We start from the raw sequence: 14,970 nt of genomic DNA, 5'->3' as shown, positions 1-14,970 counted from the left end.
TAACCCGAGTTGTGAGATATCACCAACTGCCAATTATTCAAAGCCGGTCACCAAATTAAATATAGTTTTCAAATTAAAATCTGATTTTTTTTAAATATTCTAACATGTGATCAAATAAGATTTAAACACAAACACACAGGTGTCAGGGATGAGACTGGTGAAATTAAAGATGTAGTCATGGCTTGAATTTTGGCTGCTAGAGTATTTTAAAACATTTTTTCAATAGTTCTGAACAATGTAGGTCAAAAACATACTTAAGCATAATGCAATCAGCACATCAGAACATGGAATGAAGCACAGGAGATAGGAAGGTAAGTAAAAGTTAACATTTACTGATACAGGACTGAATATTATGAAGGACGTACATGGATGGACATGGCAGTGGAGCCAGTCTAAAGGCACAGGACCCTTTTCCCAGCATGCCGAGGGAAAGGACTGGACACCACCAAACAAATAACACAATGGAGATAACTGCGGCATATATATTTGTAACAAAGACCATAATAACGTACATTTCTATTGGATCACATCAAGTGATTATATAAATCCGTATAGAGACTGTATAAAACTTTTATAAAAAAATATTTAAAAACTGTAAAAATGTGCATTTTAAAAGCATGGCCTCTGGACAGCTGGGCTGTAAACATTATACTGAGGGTGTGCTTGTGGGGGCGCCTGCGCCACAGTGCCACAGACAGGCCCAGCAATGAGGCAGGACTTGTGTCAAGTGTTTGCCATTCTTGGTTTCTGGTTTAGTTCTGAGAGAGAGAGACAGAGAGACAGAGAGAGGAGTGAGAGAGAGAAAAGAAGAAAGAGAGAGCACATGGCAGGTCCTAAATGGGGAGAATACAAGAACTATTGTCTGCCCAGTTTTGCCTGTTGATAGCTTCCACTTAATCCCTACTAACTCTTAACCATTCGCTGTGAGAAGAGAAGTAGCAAGAACCATGATGCTACCCTCCCAGTGTCCCAAAATGTTCCAGGCTTGGAATGCAGGCCTGTAATGGGCTGCTTAAAAGATTTTCCACAAGTTGAAGTACTGCAAGGACAACCAGGAAAGCCTTCACAATGGCCACCACATCCACTCAAGTTGACCTCTTAGTAGCAAAGGAAGCTTCCCACTTCAGTGTTCCATTGATCCTTCTTCTCTTCCTTTATCTAGAATGTGCAATCCTTAAGGAAGCTCCTTAGTCCTGACTGCACTTATCTTGACAGTGCACAGTTCATCATACAGTAATTAGATGAGAGACTCTCAGAGACCCTGTTTGTGCAACGCCTTGCCCACCATGGTTTTTTTTTTCATTTCTTCTCAAGCTGTTCCAGCAGTGGATTGGCTTCATTCTCTGGTGTTTTCACACTATCTGTCCGAACAATGCAGGTGGGACGGTGGCGATTCAGCATCACGATCAGCTGCTGCCTTTCCTGCTTTAGCTCTTCTATCTGTGCCTTCAGCTCAGCATTCATGAGTTCCAGGCGCTCAGATTCCTACGCAAAATCAGAGAAATATGGAGGTGAAGTTTTCGGTTTCTCAATTACGCTGTGGAAAAAAGCTACTGCCTCATCCAACATCCAAAGCAAAACGGACAGAGCATTTCTCTGCATTGTGAAGCACGCATGGAGAATAACACAGGCGCTTCCAGGAAAGCAGGATTTTCTTCAGATGTTTTATCCATCTTTATAATAGTAGAAAGAAGAAGGGGTCACACTCACCCGCTGAAGGAATTCAGTTCTCTCCTTCTTCTTGTTCCGACATCGAGCAGCTGCTACTTTGTTCTTCTCTCTGCGTCTTTTCCTCCTTTCCTCTTCCTCATCTAGCTAAAAGAGAAAAACGCAAGTGCAATAAGACAACTGAACAAAGACAAGCAATCACATGATGCTAACTACATCTCATCCCCCCAGCGCATGATGCTTTCTTCCACAAAACATTTAATCCTTATGCTGCCATAGAGCCATGGATTGAAATAATCAAATCTATATACTGCTTTGCTGTCTGTGGGCTTTTTAACAAGCCCAAAGGCAGATTCGCATGTCCTGATGACACTGATGCAGAATAGATGCCTACTTCTTAAGAGGGAGAGTGGTAATATATGCCACTAATTATTCATCAGTCAATTAGCACCTGCAAAATATTCTTCTCCATGCCCATGCATAAGCACAAGGAGATTCAGGACAGCATATCATTTATACGTGTGGACCATTTATCACCAGTGAGGCCTGGATGACATTTTATATCACTACTGAATAAAGCTTCAGCAAAGAAGCCATCTAAAATTCTTCTCCTGGGAATCTCATTGTAAAGGATCCTGAAAGATTTAGATTATTTGGGTGACCTTCAGCCAATGTCTGCAGCACTCCTGTTAAAATGTCCCTGGAATGCAATCAAATGCTGAAATCAACCCTGTTTAGATGGTATAACCCCATCCTGAACTCAGTCCATAGAGTGTAGTGACCAGCAACTTCACTCCCCAATATGAAACCTTTGCTTTCGCTGTATCCAGTATTCACACTTCACAGGACTAGACTCTCCATTGTTGCCATTTCCTCTTCCTTCAAATTTGCATTACTATATATTCCAACATTTAGCACTGAATATTTACTTCCTTCTACAATAACCTTACCTCTCTGTTCTACTACATTATTGGACCTTTCTGCCCAGATCAATCACACTTGTTTATGGAGAAGCAAGTCACACTATGGTTATTTCCAAGTAAATACTTTAGAGGCATGGAGAAAATCACAGTTTTTTCAAATGTCAACATTATTTTAAAACCACGTTTCCTTTTTACAGACAACCACACATGTCAGCTTTTCTGAGGTTAATGAAGTAAATGTATTTTTACAAATATAAAAAAAAGTATAACTATATAAATATAACCCATTTTGCAGTTCTAGAAAGGAGGATCAACTTTACTTTTTTTCATTATAATCCTTTGTTGTGTGAGAAAAAAAGACATTCCCTCCAGGCTGCTTTGTAAGAGCTTTATACCAACTAATCAAGGAGTCAATTCTTTAATACAAAAATACTTATATGTAGGTTTGTTCATTCATTCAATTTATATGACTGCCCACTTGATGTGCAATTCTGAATAGCCTGCATCCAGTTAAAAGCAGCAACTAACAATTAAAACCAATTTAAAAGCCCATCATATCCAAGGCGCTCCCTCCCTCCCTCTCCCTCTCCCTCTCCCTCTCTCTCTCTATGTGTTTGATGCATCTACATACATAAACATACATCCTGAAAAGAGGCTCCCTTAATATTCTAGTCTAGTATCGATGGAAAGCCAAGTTTTCAGTGCCTTGTGAAACCCAGAAGAATGATGGCTTTATGGATCTAAAGGATGACACTGCTCCTATTATTTTGGGTAGTTATTCTGAAATTATGAACTGCGTAACACCAGACTAAAGACTAACACTATCTTTATTTTCAAAATTTCTATTTTGTCTAATTTAGAAATGTAAAAAAAAAATCCTAGTAAAAACCAGAAATCTATGTGAGCTCATTACCTTTAAGGAATAGGCCACTTATAGTAATGGTACATTTCTTTAGGCTCACGTGGAAGACTGGAAATAATTGGGCTGCTTTAAAGAGCAGGAGGAAAAGGTACAAAGCTCACCCAAATCACCTCTCCAAATAATTTTCAAAGCATGCATGCGCGTAAGCAAAGAAAGGTTTATGAACAAAGGGAATGAATCTTTACTGTCTTTGAATCCTGGTTAACAGATTCGGCTGGCACTTTGACCCAATTTTATTTTAGAACCTACCTCACTTTTCATTGGCTGAGGCCTCTTGCCCAGTTTCACCTCCAGGAAATGTAGTGGTGAGATCATGGCCCCAATGCTGCGAATGTCAGCATACTTCAGTTCCTCTGCTGTCAAGGTAGTACCAGGTAACCCTGCCAAAGGACCAAGGCCAGGCAGAGCGCCAGCTGTCAAGGATGGGTCTGGAATCTGCCCTGGCATCATAGCAAGATACACAATTCCACACCCTAGACAAAAGAAGGAGAAGCTAACCATCATTTGCCATAGGAAGCCAAGCAGGGAGAATCCACAAAGAGTGTTACGAAGAAGCATTATAATTGACTATTTTCTGTGAAACTTCCCCCCGCCTTTCTTTCTCTCTCTTTCTCTCCCCCCCTCATACACAGCTATGGAAATTGATAAATAAAATAACGTAACTTTAAAGCAGACTTTCCTACCATCTAGTTTTCTGTCTAGGACATTGCACAATGATCTTTGGATAAAGATATCTTTATGAATATGAACTATTATTAAGAAATCCCATCACAGATCATAACCAATCTGCTTTAAGCAGTTAAACAAAGAAAATAAAATTCAATAGTAAAAGGCTGTCGGAGGGAACACATTAAGCAAAGCTAGATAACTGAACATTGTACCTTTTTATGTGTCTATAAGCATGTACTAAGTTGAAAGGAGGTTGGTCAAAAGAAAAAAACGGAGGAATTAATAATTGCTATGCTGAGAGGAACCAAACCAACTTTGTGGATTAATGCTTTAACAAACAAGAAGCAATGATTAGCTAATTCAGCAAGGAGCCTGTACAATGTATTTAGAAACTCAAGGAGGAAGGCAGAATTACAAAAGGAAGTTAACAAATTGCACAGATTATTTAGGACTAGGAATTATGTAGTCTTTCCAGGTGAAACCTCAAAAGCACTGATCAACTTCAGTACTGCCTACTAAAATGTTCCTTTGGAAATTACTACTATTTAAAATCCTTTCCCATATCTGGTTTGGGTTGCGCTAGCTGCAGCCAGTAGTTTAAAGTCAGGGAAAAAGAACCTTCATAAAGAACCACCTTGATTTTATCTGTTGAAAAATTCATTCTCTTCAGCACAAAGATTTTGGGAAGAGTAAACGATAAGAAAGAATTACACAGAGATTGATGACACTATTTGAGTAAAAAAAAATGAAAGTCCTATCTTTAAAGAATTCATCACCCCCTAGAAGACAGGAAAATAAACCAGAGGCTTATACTATCTTTGCTCCTTCCCTACCCATTAGTAGTCCTGGGCAGCATGAGGGGAGCACTTTTCCCCTCTGCTTCTGGCCAAGTTGGGGATGAAGGACCACTGAAGGTGCATCTCTCTCTCTCCTCTGTGAGAACCTGTGGGGAAGGGAAAGGTCTTATGTATTGTAGCGGGAAGGAAAGCTACAGAACTTGTTTCTGCCCATCCTGCCAAACGTTTAACGCATCCTGCCAGAACTTTCACTCAACTGCTGCTCTTAAAATGCAAAATGTGAAGGAGGTGTGTGGCACACTGGCACTGCTTTGTATTTGTGCGTATGTGCAAGAAGCAAGGTATGTATATGCAGGTTTAATTGTTTGTCACAGATCTGGTAACCTTTGGAAATCATTTGATTGACAGGTAGTTATAAATATTCCTTTGACTGAAGGGTAATCATAAACAGTTGTGTTAAATAAACTAAATAAATAAAATTAAAACAACGGATCACTGCTAGACAGAAAGCTTTGCTTTTTCAGAATTCATGTGATTAAGATTGACACTGATGCTATAAGCTTGAATGACAGTTGAGAAAGAGGAGGGTGCTATGTATTGTCACATTAATAATATCCTTGAATATTTATCTAGGGAAAAGAACATTTGGCCTTTGCAAGGTCAAGAACACATTGGCTTCACATATCCTCTAAACCATTATTTAGTAAATAAACTATAACTAACTTGGATTACAAACCTTAACAGCTGCATTTATGCAATATGCTGAGCTAGACAGAAAGAATTATGGATAGTATTAAGTATGAATTCAAATATACATTGTATCTAAAATAAATATGCACAATATTCCTGATAATACACAGCTGTCTTATACTATGCCAGAGACGACTTAGTATTGGATATTTTCATTTAGTATGCACTTTTATTCAAGTGCAGTACAAGGCATATTAAGTGATTCAACCAAGGTCATCCAGTGAATTTCCATGGCTGAAAGTAGTTTAGAACCCGGGTCTCCTCCCTGCCAGCCCAACACTTCAACCATTATATAACACCAGATCTTCCACTACTTTTCCATTAGACCAGGATGTACACTGACAGCAGCTCTGTAGCATTTGAGTAGCTCTTTCATGTCACCTGTCATCCTAAGGGGAGATAGAGGTAGTTCTCCACTTACAACAGTTCATTTAGTGACCATTTAAAATTACAAAGGCAATGAAAAAAGTAACTTATGACCATTTTTCAAAATTACAACCTTTACAGCATCCCCACAATCCTGCGATCAAAATTCAGATGCTTGGAAACTGGGTTCACATTTACGACCATTGCAGTGTCTCAGGGTCATGTGATCACTTTTTGCGACCTTCTGACAAGCAAAGTCAACTGGAAGCCAGATTCACTTAACAACCGGGTTGGTAACTTATCAACTGCAGTGATTCACTTAACAACTGTAGCAAGAAAGGTCATAAAATGGGGCAATACTGACTTAACAAATGTCTCACTTAACAACAGAAATTTTGGGCTCAGTTGTGGTCGTAAGTTGAGGACCACCCGTACTAACATTTGATAAAGGTACATTTCAATGCAAAGTATATACTGTATTTTATCATAATCAACCTCCTTCCCTAATTCCCTTTACCTTAGAGCCGGGACAGTCCATTTAGTGCTCCTCTAGATCAGCTCTTAACCCCATTCAGCATTCTCAATCACAAGAAGCCATTGCAACCATAATTTATAACAACTGGAGGAACTAAAGGAAGCCAAAATGCCTTATTCTAAAACAAATCAGTTACTATCATTAATCTAAATCTATCTTTTCCAATTCAATGCCTTCTAGATATGTTAAATGCACCTCCTATCATTGCTGGCCTAAGGTCACACGGACAGGGGTATAAATCGAGTCACAGTTCAACACAGATGGAGCATGTCAGGTCACAAGAGGTAGCCAGCCGAAAGCTTCAGCTTTTCTTAATGCAGTTACTCATGTCAGTTACTCATGTTTGCGCACCACAAAGATCATCTTCCATATCATTTTATGTGTCCCTTGCTTTTTATTGAGGTTCTCAAAGTGAAGCAATTAAACCTGCTAAACCAGAAATAATTTGCCTAGGTAGAAAATTGCTATTGCCGAAGTGACATAAAGGAGCAGGCATACATTTGAAGCACATTAATAACTGCACTTTCTTCTACTCTTGATTTTCTTTTGTAAACAAACTTTTAAAATATTTTCCAGAGTTCTGGAGACTAAGAAACATGTAATATTAAAAAAAAAAAAACCTTTTGAAAAGTGGTTTAGTATGGTAAACTACTTGTATTTTCTCTTCCTGAGTCACTTCCTATTAGCTTCATCATGTTTTGGCTGAGGCTTCGATTCTGATAACAGAATAACAGAGTTGGAAGGGCCCTTGGAGGTCTTTTAGTCCATATCCCTGCTCAAGCGAGAGACTCTATACCCGTGATGGTGAACCTATGGCACGTGGCACATGTAGCCGTATTGGTGGGCACGTGAGCTCAGCTACGGCATGCGCCAGCTGATTTTTAGGCCTCCTGGGCCTACCTGCAGGCGTTCTATATCATTTCAGACAAAAGTTTATCCAGACTCTTTTTGAAAGCCTCCAATATTGGAGCACCCATAACTTCTGGAGGCAAGTAGTTCTATTGATTAATTGTTTTAACTGTCAGGAAATTTCTTCTTAGTTCTAGGTTGGTTCTCTTCATAATTAGTTTCCATTCATTGCTTCTTGTTCTACCTTCAGATGCTTTGGAGAATGTTTTAACCTATATTCATTATGTCTAGTTTGGCCCATATGTGTTTCAATGAAAAGGCGTTTGAAAGCAACTTTTTTCTAATTTGTGTTACTTTTTTAAACACAGTTATGCAAATGTTCAAAACTTACTGGAAGTAGAGTGTGGAATTTATTCTGAAATTCAAGGAAAACTCCTATGGGGTAGAAATTTTTCTTTTTTTAATATCACATTTGGCTATTAGACAAGTGATTTTTTCTGATATGATTTTTTCATATTCAAATCCCAAGCTGGCATTTTTATTAGGACAGTGCTTAAGATTCTAGATTTTAGGTTTCACTACGTTATCCTAGGTCTAGTTCAATCTGCTGCATCCTGATTGTGCTGATTGGCGATGATGAAATATGTAGTTCAGCCTACCTAAATTGGGGAAGTGTGACCCAATTAAATTATTTTTACCTCTATATAGGTCTTCATAAAACCGAAGACATAGTGGTTTGCTTTTTTTGAGGCTTAGCATGTTGTGTAAAACATGGTCCAAAACTGGATATTCATTTCAATATATATATTGTATCTATGTATGTATGTATGTCTATCAACATACATACATACATATATTGTAAATGGGTAGGCTTCAGGTTTCACTTCAATCTTCTTGCTGATGCAAAAGCTACTGTATTATTTATTGCTGGAACATAGCTACCGTGTTTCCCCAAAATTAAGACCCTGTCTTATATTTTTTTGAACCCTGAAATAAGCACTTGGCCTTATTGCCATGCGCTCAAAAGCCTGATTGGGCTTATTATCAGGGGATGTCTGATTTTGGGGGAAACAGGGTAGAAACAGAGACATCTTCCAAAGGCAACATTCAAGAAAGGGGTCCAATGCCTTTGAAGCCCTTCTTCTCCAAGTATTGCAACCCCTTGTTTATCGACTTGACCAGTAATAGCAGCAATGAAAGAATATGGACCATAATCGTCTCAAGGTGCCCCATGAGAAGCACTTGGCTAGAGTCCCCACAATCTATAGTCAGTTCTACTATTAGCCTAGGTCAATGTTGGTTAATCTTTTCGTTACCGAGTGCCGAAACGGGAACACACGCATGCGTGTGTGCCAGAAACCGGAAGTGCATCTGTGTGCGCTGGGTGGCTGCTGTTCCAGTTTCCAGTGCGCGCATGAGCACCGGCCACCTGATCTTAGCGCATGCATGTGTGCTAGAAACCAGAAGATCAGGTGGCTGGTGTGCATGCGCACGCTAAAAACTGGAAGAGCAGCTGCCCGGCATGTGCATATGCACAAGGCAGCTGCTCTTTCAGTTTTTGGCATTTCCACGCACATGAAGACCAGCTGGCCGGCACCACCAGAACCTGTAAGAGCAATGGTGACAACTCGTGTGCCTGGAGAGATGGTTCTGTGTGCCACTTCTGGCACGCGTGCCATAGGTTCGCCATCATGGGCCTTAGGTGGTTGAGAGTGACCAAAGCTATAGTCCAACACAAACTGAGGCATTGAAAATGCTTCTTCAAAGCCTCTTATTCAACTAAAGGTCGAAAATGAATTGTACCTAGATCTATTAGGCAGATAGTTACAATGCTGCCCATTCTGTCACTTCTGCAATAATAAAAGAATCTCTTTGGTATTGATTTATGTTTCTAGAGCAATAACTATAGAAATTAAGATCATATTTTAATGAGAAAGTCACTAGAATTTGGGTCAGGGATGCAATATTCCCACAGCGTTTCCTGCATAATGGTCAGAGGTTACAAAGCAAACAGCAGCATTTGTCTCTTCAATCCTCCAGAACAAACCATATAATCTCAAAACAGCTTATCTGCTGCTCCTTGCAAGGAAGATGGATTTTGACTGCAAGTCCTACGCCCTGCTGACCCACCCACACAAATGGGCATTTTAAACTGTTAGGAACTGCACAAAGAATTTGACATCCTAACAACTGGTCTCCTGAACGCCTCCACAAGTTTGCCGATTCCCAGTGGAGAACTCTGGCAAGAGCCTGCAGATTGCTTCCATGCAAGCTTCAAGAAATAAGCTGAAAAATTCCTAGCCTGACTCAGTGAAGTATTTGTCTCTCCTCAGCTCTCCAAGCCCCAACACATGCGCGTGCACACACACACATGCACATACATACAGCGAGTTTGGCAGTCCTTGCGTTCCAGGGCTGGTAATACAAGCCGTGGAGCAAGCTGCCAAGACAAGCAACAGAACGAGCCAGGCCCCATTTCATTGGCCACCATCAGTTGCATATGGCCCTGGAACCAGCCAAGTGAGTGTTCTCACCCACCTTGAGGGCATAGGAGACCCTGTGTTTTCAAGTACACCTCCGCAGGGCCTTCATTAAAAGAAAAAAGAAACATAATGTGGCTCCTGCTTGCTGTTTTTTCCCCTCTCAATTTCATCTGCAACCTACTCCCAAATAATTAAGGGCAGGGAGAGGGGAAGAAAAGGGCCTTCTAGAGGGAAATGCAGAAAACCTGCTTTCGCTCCATTTCATGCTTGATTACTAAAGTGAACTTAGGATTCTTTCTGCTGCTTAGTTTCTTTTGCAGGTTTCAGAGAGGTGGAAGAAGGAAGATCTTTTATGAAACGGCAGGCACGAAGCATCTACCTTCCAGAACAAAACAGATCAGGTGGATGTGAGGTCTGCTCAAGCTTTAGTCAAAAAGATTACTAGCCTGCACAATCACATTGTGCAAACCAAAGAAGTGAACAAGCAGACTGGCAAAAAGCACCATTATGCCATTACTCTCTTTGCCAGTCTAAACAGAAAGAGAGAAGCTCTCAATCCTAGTTAGTAATAAGATACTTTTCAAAGGGATTAAGACAGCATTCTGTGCATTTGTGGGAACTGGAGCCTACAGTGCTGTATACTCAGCAAAACTGTTCTGTGTAAAAAAAACACCAGAATAACAATAACAAAAAAGGTTATCAGTTTTCGAGAAAGTCACAATGTTTTTCAAGAAAGCACTCAAGTTTATAACAATAGGCAAAAGAGATGCAAAGAAAGCAGCACACTGAAAATATGGTCCCAGGAAAAATGCTTTCTTCAGGTCTTCATGCTCTTGTTTTCAATCAGTAAAATGAAACTTGCATGCCCTCCTTAACATGCCAGAAAAGGTGTGGCTAACTAACAGATACGCCCAAACCAAAGCCATGGAACTTGCAAGCTTCAAATCACTTTTCCTAGCTCCTCCAGGCAAGGCCTAGTCCAGTTTAACTAACACTTCTACATCCACAACTTTCATTCCATTATAGTATCGAAACTAAACCAGTGGCAATGGCCCCGTCCTGAAGCAGAAAACTCATTGATAAACACATGAATGGATGGGGAAACATATCCTCTGAATTAATGGAAGAAAACCTATGGCTGAATCAGACAACACAGGAACATTATTAACAGGAAAATCACAAGGAAGGAGAGGGGGCAGTTAGCACAGAAGGCATAATGCTTACAGCAATTCTATATAACACATAAGTACCTTATGATTCTTGAGGAATTTATCTTTTCTTTTATGTACACCGAGAGAGCGTATGCACCAAAACAAATTCCTTATGTGTCCAATCACACTTGGCCAATAAAGAATTCTATTCTATTCTATGCTAAACTGCAACTCTTTTGTTATTTGCTATCTATTGGGAGCACTCTGTAGCTCTTATCCCTTTGGGGACACAAAAGCCTTGTTGTTATTCTCCTACCCGGAAAAGCCAGCCCACCACGCTGTAAAGTCCACCTTTATTACAAATTTCTTCCCTAATATCAAATAGAAGACAGGGCCTTCCTGTCCTGTTTTCCTTCCCTCTAGAGAAATTGAGGGTCGATGGAAGAGGAGGCAGAAGGAAAAGATTAGCTAAATGATAGGACATGCAGGAAGAGGGGAAAAAAGCAAACTGTGAAATAAAATGTCCAATGATGATGCAGGGCACAAAAAGAATCTTCCAGTGGGATGAAGAAAAAAAATGTCCCTTTTTGGAACTGTTTATCAATGAAAAATGAAATGAAAATGTTCTAAATTAAATGGTTGTAAAAGAAAATAAGAAAGAAAAAAAGAAAAAAAAATACAAAATTAAAACTGGAATAAAATTCTTTTCCTCTGAATGTTACATCGCTGCTTCTTTAGTAATGTACAGCATTCCTAAATATGATAGCTGGATAGTATACCTGCATTAAAGGGTCACCTCTGACCTGAGGTATGTTGCACAGGCACTCACTTCCTTCCTCCTCCTTACGGTTTAATCTAACTACCAATATCAGTGCTTTGTTGCTGATGCCAAGAATCCTGCCTTGATGCCATTTGCTAGATTAGGAAAGGAAATTTAATTCAATCTTTTTTCCAGCCCAGATTCCGAGGTATTTGGAAAGTTAGAATACCGAATGGGTGCCTAAAGAAACCAGGGAGAAAGCGTTCAGGACATCCCGATACTCGACAATTAAATTTACGTTCCGCATCGATTCATCCAAAACAAATAAATAGCAACGGACCTTTCTTTTCCATTACGAAGTATCAGAACCTTTTACAGTTTCCCGCTCACCATAAAAATGTACCGGAATTTTGCACTGGGTGGGGGGAGGGAAGCCACTACGGTATTTAGATATTCTGTGTGTAAGCAAGGCAATTAAAAAGAGTCCTGAGCAGCAGCTAATGGGGGGCCGGGGGGGAAATGCGCCAACGGCCCAGGGCTAGCAGCCCCCAGAGTCGCTGAGGCTCCACCAACGTCGCTCCTGGGAAAAGCACAGGCCCCGAGCAGAGACGCCGAAAGTGAGATCCGACGATCGCCGCCTCAGCAGGCGGACCCAGGAAGAAACCACGCGCGGAGTTCCCGCAGTACCAACCCGCCCTTCCGCCGCGCGCAATCCGGTTCTGTACCCACCGGAGGGACGGAAAAGGTGCCCCCGGGGCCCGGCTGCAGCGGGAGGCGAGTCGCACGCTCAGGTCCTCCAGCGCCGCCGCCGCCGCCCAGCTCCGGGAGCGACTCTCGCCTTCTCTCCCCAGGCCCGTCTTGCCGAGCTCAGCCTGGTCCCGGGACCGATCCCTGCGGCCGCGGGCACGCCTGGCTAGCAGCAGCCCCGCCTTCGCCGCAAGTCGCTTCGCCCCTCTCGCAGGCTGGGTCGGACGGCTGGGTGGGTTGCATCAGCCCCTATTATATAGCAGCCCCTGCGCTGCGGGGAGGGGTCGGGAATGCGGAACCGGCCGGGCTGCCAGTTCCAGACGTCAAGGTGGGAGGAGAAGAGGGGACCGCAGGGGAGGAGATCGCAGCCGGCGTGGGGGAGGCGGGGACTTTCCGCGGGCAGAGCAGGGTGGCTCTCCCGCCCGTTCCCACCAGGCGCCCCTCTCGCCCACTTTCAGCCTCTCCCCCCCCCCCACGCCAAGACTCAAGTCCAGTCGGAATGGAAGCAGGAGCCCGAGCAAGTGCAGAATGCCAGCTTTCACCTCACTTCCACGGGAAGGCTTCCAGGTCAGAGGGCGTGACTTCCAAGCAAACCTCGCTCGGACCTTCTCTTTCGGAAGGAAAGCTGCGAACTGGCCTGGGCGGTTTTTCCGGATGATAAAAATAGTTCCCTTTGGCTAATGCGGGCCATTCAGCCAGCGAAGCAGAGCATCTGGTTCAGAGCCGCTTTGGATTCGAAAGTTCACTTGATTCGAAAAGGTGTAAGAGAGGCTAACAACTGACCATGAGAATAGGATTATTTTTGGGGGGTGGTGGTGGTGGTGAGAAAGTACCCTAGTTTACTCATAATTAGCTGAGAAGATCTGATTGCATTCCTGTGCTCTTAAAAAAATCGCTGGCTACTCGAATCAACGTTCATCCTGCATCTTCATTCTTTGGGCATTGCAAGGCACTTGCTGTACTCTTTTTCTCCTTCCTGCTATTGGAAGGGCATTTTTCTTTCCTTTCTTTCCTAAATTTCCAAGTGTCATGTAACAGTGTGCGAATGGGCGAGTGATCCCACCAACAAATAGGACAGAAAAAAATTTGGAAAATTTTAAGAAATTAAGATAGACAATGCTTTCTATGCGATTTGTGTTCTTGGATCAATAAAGCATTCCCGGCCCCCGGCCCCCAACATTTCACTACCTTAAGTGAAACTGGGAATGGGGTATATTGCATGTATTGTACATCCACAAATCTCATCAAATTAAGTCGGTACCAAAGGCAAACAGTTCACTCTCCCTGGTAGAAAACAAATTAAATAGAAAAATATTTCCAGTTATTTGGACTTCACATCAAACATCTCAAGACTACAGGCAGGCACCTTAGTCTGCTTAAAAAATAGAGCTAACAGGTGATTAATGCTGCGTATTTCTACTTTTCATTTCTTAATGAAGGAAAAGTCATTCTGAAGTTTCAACAACCTAGTCTTATTACTGTTTCTGTTTCTTATTACTTATTCTGTAAAAGCACTTTAAAATATTTTTTTAGGCTAGATTTTAATAGCTGGCACAAGAAAAGCATGGGGAAATTTATTTTTGTATGGCATTTTTTATTAGAGGGTAGTTTGCTGCTTCAGATGGCTATTATCTACACACTAAAAGTTTGATACTGTCAAGTATACAAGCCATCTCTAGTTAGCACAGTCCCACCTAATGAGAACATATCCATGCCTAAAATGGCAATGCAAGGAGGCACTAAGAAAATATTGTAGATCCTCTTCCACTTCTGTACAAGTTACTTGTGCTCCAGAGATGTCCAGGGAAAAGGGCTGGAAAAGTATAATTTCCTATTTGGTTGTTTAATCATGCATTTTAGGTGGGGAGGGACCAGAAATAGGTCTGAGTTTTGTGGGATTGCCTTTATGAACAGATGTTGTAGCTACATGCAACTGAATTTCCTCTAGATGTTTCAGACCGGTATTCCCATAATCTCTTTTCCATTGGTTATGGTAATTGTGGGGGCTCCCACCCTCTGGAACGAACTCCCTCCAGGACTTCGCCAACTTCCGGACCTCCGAACCTTTTGTCGCGAGCTTAAAACACACTTATTTATCTGCGCGGGACTGGATTAGATTTTAAAGTTATGGGTTTTAAGGGGTTTTTATTATTTATATTATTTTAAATTTGGGGCAATAGAATAAGTTTTTTAATTGTTTTTTAATCTGTATTTATATGTATTTTAACTGCCTGTGAACCGCCCTGAGTCCTTAGGGAGATAGGGCGGTATATAAATTTGAAAAATAAAAATAAATAAAATAAAAAAATAATTGGTCTTGATCAGAGCTGGATTTCAAAACACTGGACAA

The 14,970-nt window shown here is 41.4% G+C and overlaps 1 protein-coding gene across 2 annotated transcripts; it reads right to left on the bottom strand.

Moving 5' to 3' along the window:
* Positions 1–312: 312 nt before the first annotated feature.
* Positions 313–13,112, bottom strand: JDP2 (Jun dimerization protein 2). Of its 2 annotated transcripts, XM_058162386.1 has the most exons (5): positions 12,603–13,112; positions 5,016–5,125; positions 3,763–3,986; positions 1,711–1,815; positions 313–1,485 (listed from the first exon to the last, which is right to left on the bottom strand). In XM_058162386.1, the coding sequence occupies exons 2-5, from the start codon at positions 5,017–5,019 to the stop codon at positions 1,300–1,302; spliced, it is 519 nt and encodes a 172-aa protein (XP_058018369.1). In that variant the 5' UTR covers positions 5,020–5,125; positions 12,603–13,112; the 3' UTR covers positions 313–1,299. The 2 variants fall into 2 exon arrangements, with proteins under 2 accessions (XP_058018369.1, XP_058018370.1); XM_058162387.1 differs by lacking the exon at positions 5,016–5,125 and having other exon boundaries at positions 12,603–13,102.
* Between the last annotated feature and the right edge of the window lie 1,858 nt (positions 13,113–14,970).

The sequence above is a fragment of the Ahaetulla prasina genome, chromosome 1 (assembly GCF_028640845.1).
Source record: "Ahaetulla prasina isolate Xishuangbanna chromosome 1, ASM2864084v1, whole genome shotgun sequence".
Taxonomy (NCBI): domain Eukaryota; kingdom Metazoa; phylum Chordata; class Lepidosauria; order Squamata; family Colubridae; genus Ahaetulla; species Ahaetulla prasina.
The sequence above is the reverse complement of the archived record's forward strand: the minus strand, read 5'-3'. Positions and strand labels throughout refer to the sequence as shown.

Excerpts from the sequence above, each read along its gene's own strand:
- JDP2 (XM_058162386.1), bottom strand. Across the intron at positions 1,816-3,762 it reads CTCAGCCAATGAAAAGTGAG|CTAGATGAGGAAGAGGAAAG; the intron begins GTAGGTTCTAAA and ends TTTCTCTTTTAG. Across the intron at positions 1,486-1,710 it reads GAACTGAATTCCTTCAGCGG|GAATCTGAGCGCCTGGAACT; the intron begins GTGAGTGTGACC and ends GATTTTGCGTAG.